The sequence below is a fragment of the Oratosquilla oratoria genome, chromosome 38 (genome assembly GCF_046742065.1).
Source record: "Oratosquilla oratoria isolate Oo_2021 chromosome 38, ASM4674206v1, whole genome shotgun sequence".
Classification (NCBI taxonomy): Eukaryota; Metazoa; Arthropoda; class Malacostraca; order Stomatopoda; family Squillidae; genus Oratosquilla; species Oratosquilla oratoria.
In genome coordinates, this window is record NC_134814.1 from 31755166 (window position 1) to 31759886 (window position 4721).

General features: G+C 36.7%; 1 protein-coding gene across 1 annotated transcript in view; it reads right to left on the bottom strand.

Annotated features, from left to right (window-relative positions):
• Nucleotides 1-735: 735 nt before the first annotated feature.
• The window catches only part of LOC143019857 (uncharacterized), an 11273-nt gene continuing 7287 nt past the window's right edge, over nucleotides 736-4721 (bottom strand). Inside the window, exon 2 of the mRNA XM_076175838.1 lies at nucleotides 736-890. Coding sequence (XP_076031953.1) covers nucleotides 736-890 — 155 coding nt within the window. The remainder of the gene's footprint in view (nucleotides 891-4721) is intronic.

Below are 4721 nucleotides of genomic sequence, written 5' to 3' on the forward strand. Positions count from 1 at the left end.
GAAGTTTTTTGGGCCAAAACCCGTTTCTTATGGGGAAAATTTGTTTTTTTGTGTGTGATTTCAGTTTGTGCGAAGCCTGTAGGAACCCATATCTCGCACAAAACGAGAACTACCTGTACTCTTTCATCAACCCTATATCCCAGCTCCCTTTCCACCCCCGTTCTCTTCCTCACCTCCTCATTTCTCACTCTATCTAGCCTAGTTACCCCATCATACTTCTCAGACACCTCATCTCAAACACGTTCAAACTCCTTCTCTCTTCCTCTCTTATGTTCCATGTTTCTGCCCCATACAGTGCTGTTGGCACAATCACTCCTTCATACAGTATCCTCTTAGCATCCATTCCCAAATGTCTAATCCTCATTACATATTTCAATCCACCAAGCCATTTACTTTCTTCTCTCAATCTACATTCTACCTTCATCTACACTCCACCTTTTCCTGCCACACTCGCACCGAAGTATCTAAAACTATCCACTTCCTCCAGTCGCTCCCCCCTAATGCTCACTTCCAGTCTACTGCCACTTTCACCCCTTGTACATCTCATCACTTTACTTTTACCCACATTTAGCTTTAGCTTTCTTCTATCACATACTCTCCCAAACTCTGTCACCAACTTCCTCAGTCCCTCTTCCGATCCTGCCACAAGGTAGAAGGTAGTGGGTGGGAATGAATTATTAACAATGGTTCTGGGAAGTGTTATAGTAAAAGTGAAGTTTAGGTGTGTACCACCTATCATGGTTCCTGTAAGGTATGGTCTGTCGATGGGGTAGGAGTCACCTGTGGATATATGGACTGTGAAAGTATTTTCATCTTTGTGCCTGTGTCTACTAGGAATGTACAGAGGACGTTTCCTATTGTGCCCATGAAGCATAGGGCTTCTGGTTCATCTATGGATGATGTTACTTTTTTTTTAGGGGGGGGTAGGCTTATATAAATTCCCCTAACTGTCTGTTTTGTGTGTGTGTGTGTTACACCGTGGTTATTCTGTGAGACCCATTGGGAGGGACTATTGAGTGAATCTCTGATTGTTTTTGAGAGTTCGGATACCTGCGCCACGATAGAGTGGAAGGATTAGGAGGAGGGGGGTGTTGCGCATGAACTCCAGGAATTTGAATAGGAAATGAAAATTATTCTGAGGTCTGTCACTGAACAGTTTTTTAAGTTCTGATCAATATTCCATGTATGAGAGACGAGATTCTTGTTTTGATTCTAAGAGAGGCGCAAGTAGTTTATTATCATCTTTTGGCTCAAAGTGAGAATTTAGGATTGTTATTTCACATATATATACATATATATATATATATATATATATATATATATATATATATGTGTGTGTGTCTGTCTGTGTGTGTGTGTGTGTGTGTGTGTGTGTGTGTGTGTGTGTGTGTGTGTGTGTGTGTGTGTGTGTGTGTGTGTGTGTGTGTGTGTGTGTGTGTGTGTGTGTGTGTGTGTGTGTGTGTGTGTGTGTGTGTGTGTGTGTGTGTGTGTGTGTGTGTGTGTGTGTGTACCAACATAATTGTATAAAACAAGGGGATGCTCAATATCTTGCCCTACCTAATTCCTTTATTATCCATGGCCCACAAAAGTTTTAAGCCATCCATAGTTGCCCTTCACCCTCCCCCCCCCCCGTAGATATTTGCCCTTTTTTTTTTTTTTCTCTCGGTTTTAAGCTAATGTCCTTTACCTAGCCAATTGTTTCACCTTAACCTTAACCTTTCCTGTTACCAGTCATTTGGTCTACCACTCCTTAAACTTCAATAATATTCAGCGACATCCTTCCCCCCCCTACCTCTCTCAATCCCTCCCTCCCTCCCCCGTTCTCCCAGTTCTTATCTAGTAATAGTCATGTATATCATGACTATATACTTGAAAAAGCTGTAACAGGCGAAACGTCGCACTAATAAAGGCTCCGTCCTCACATGGTGTGTGTGTGTGTGAGTGTGTGTGTGTTTGTGTGTATTTACCTAGTTGTATTTTACGGGAAGGGGAGGTATGCTCGTGGTGTCCCGTCTTCATATCTCATTTTATCTAAAATATTTTTAAATTCATGTATTGTTTTTGCACACACCACTTTCTCATCTAACTTGTTCCAACTGTCTATTACTCTGTGAGTAAAGCTGTTCTTTCTCAGATCTCTTCTATAGCTGTCTTTCTTGATTTTCTTTCCGTGTCCTCTTGTATTTCTCTCATCCCATTTTATTAGATCCTCTCTATCAATAATTTCTATGCCTTTCATGATTCTGTAAATAGCTATAAAATTTCCTCTCTCTTTTCTTTGCTCTAGTGTCTGTAGCTCAAGTTTTGCTAGTCTCCCTTCATATGATAGTTTTGAGAGTGTTGGTGCCAATTTTGTAATTGCTCCTTGTATTCTTTCAAGTTTTGTAATACATTTTTTTTTTTTGTACTTGGTGACCACATTGTTGCATATTTCAATCTTGGTCTTATCAGAGTGATTTGTATTTTCTTCACCATTTCTTCATCCAGGTATGTAAATGCTACTTTGATTGTTCTTATTAAATTATAAGTTTCTCCAAAAATCTCATTTATATGTTTCTCAGGTGACATATTATTCATAACAATGACTCCCAAGTCCTCATTTTCAACTTTTTTATTCCTTCTTCTCCCAATTTATGTGATCCTGTTATTCTGTTTTTGCTTTATTCCAAATTCCATTATACTACAATTTTAGTGTTGAACTCCATCTCCCACTTCCTACTCCATTCTCATACTTTATTTAGATCACTCTGTAGTGACTCACAATATTCTTCCGTGTTCACTTTTTTTAATAGTTTTGCATCATCTGCAAAAGAAGCTCATATAACTTTCAATTTCTTCATCCATATCATTAATATATATAGCAAACATTATTGGGGCCAGAACTGTTCCTTGTGGAACACCACTTATTATTTCATCCCAATTTGAGTGTTTGTCTCTTATCACTACTCTCATTTTTCTTTCTTGCAAAAAGTCTTCCATCCAATTAAGCAGTTTGCCCTGTATTCCTCCTTCAGTTTCTAATTTCTTAAACAACTTCTTATGTGGTACTTTGTCAAAAGCTTTTTTTAGGTCTGGAAATGCACAATCAGCCCATCCATCTCTTTCTTTTATTATATCTATTAGCCTTGAATAGAAACATATTAAATTGGTGACGCATGATCGTCCTTGTCTGAATCCAAATTGCCTTGCATTTAGCACTTTTTTTTCTAAATATTTTACCCATCTACTTTTGACAATTCTTTCACAAATTTTTGCTATTGTACTTGTTAGAGAGACTGGTCTATAGTTGGTAGGGTCTTCTTTATTTCCTCCTTTATATATAGGCACTATATATATTTTTTCCAATCTTCTGGAACTTTTCCTTCTTCCAAGGAACTGTTTATTATGCTGTGTATTTTGTCTGCCAGTTCATTCCTGCATTCTTTCAAAATCCAGTTTGCTATTTCATCTGGCCCATGCGATTTTCTGACATCAAGATTACTCAAGTGTTTTATTATTTCATTCTTTGTTACTTCTATTTCTTTCATAGGGGGGACTTTCTCTTTACATTCGATTTCCCCAGGTTGTATGTTCTCCCTTGTAAACACTAATTTAAAATGCTTGTTCATAATTCCTGCCATTTCTATTTCCTCTGTGTATTCAACTCCTCCTTGTCTTAATTTCTTTAAATCTTGTTTGTTTTCAGTTTGTTGTTTACAAATCTGTAAAATAGTTTTGGTTGATCTTTACATTTTTCTATGACATCTTTTTCATATTTTCTCTTTTCCTCTCTGTACACTTGTACATATTCATTTCTATAACCAGTATATTTTTTTCATTTTTCAGTTCTTTTGTGTTTTTTTTTCATTTGGTCCAGGCTATATCTCTTTTGTCTTTAAACTCCCTACAACTTTGGTTGTACCAGCACTTTACAAATTATTTTTCTTTTTTTGTCTTGGGACATATTTCTCCACTTCTTTTTATACATTTTTGCCAAATATTCCATTTCTCTTCCACTTTTGTTTCTTCTCTGTATATTCTTTCCCAGTTTTCTTTTTGGAAGAATTCTCTTATTTTATCAAAATTTGTTTTTTCATACATTATTCTTCCTTTTCTATATTGTTCATTTCTTTTCATGTATTTTTCCTCGTTTAGTTCCAGATCAATCAATATGTGGTCACTTTTACTTATTAGTGTCTTATATTTAATCTTTTCCACTATTCTAGGTTCAGATGTGATTATTACGTCTAGTCTCGATGGTTCTCCTTCATTTCTATACCTAGTCTTCTCTTGTATCCTTTGTGTCATTGTATGGTCAATAATCATCTCGAGTAGAACATTTCCCCATGAGTCGTCTCCACCCTTTACTGTCATCTCTTCCCAGCAGACTTCTTTGCAATTAAAGTTGCCCATTATAACTATTCTTCCTCCATCTTCCATTATCTTATTTAACGTTATCCTTGTGTCTTCTAACATACTTTTATGTTCACTCTCTTCCCACGAGGCTGTTTTTGGAGGCACATCATTTATTACAAACTTTCTGCTCTTCTTATCTCTGTCTTCCACTTCGATCGTAATCATCCCTACTGTATTCTTTCCATATGTGACACTCCTCACGTTTATATCTTCCTTAGTCAGGAACATAACTTTACCCCCTTGTTTTGTCTCTTTGTTTCTAATCCAATAATTATATGCATTATGTCCTACACTTTTAATTTTGTCTCTACAATTCCCATAATGTC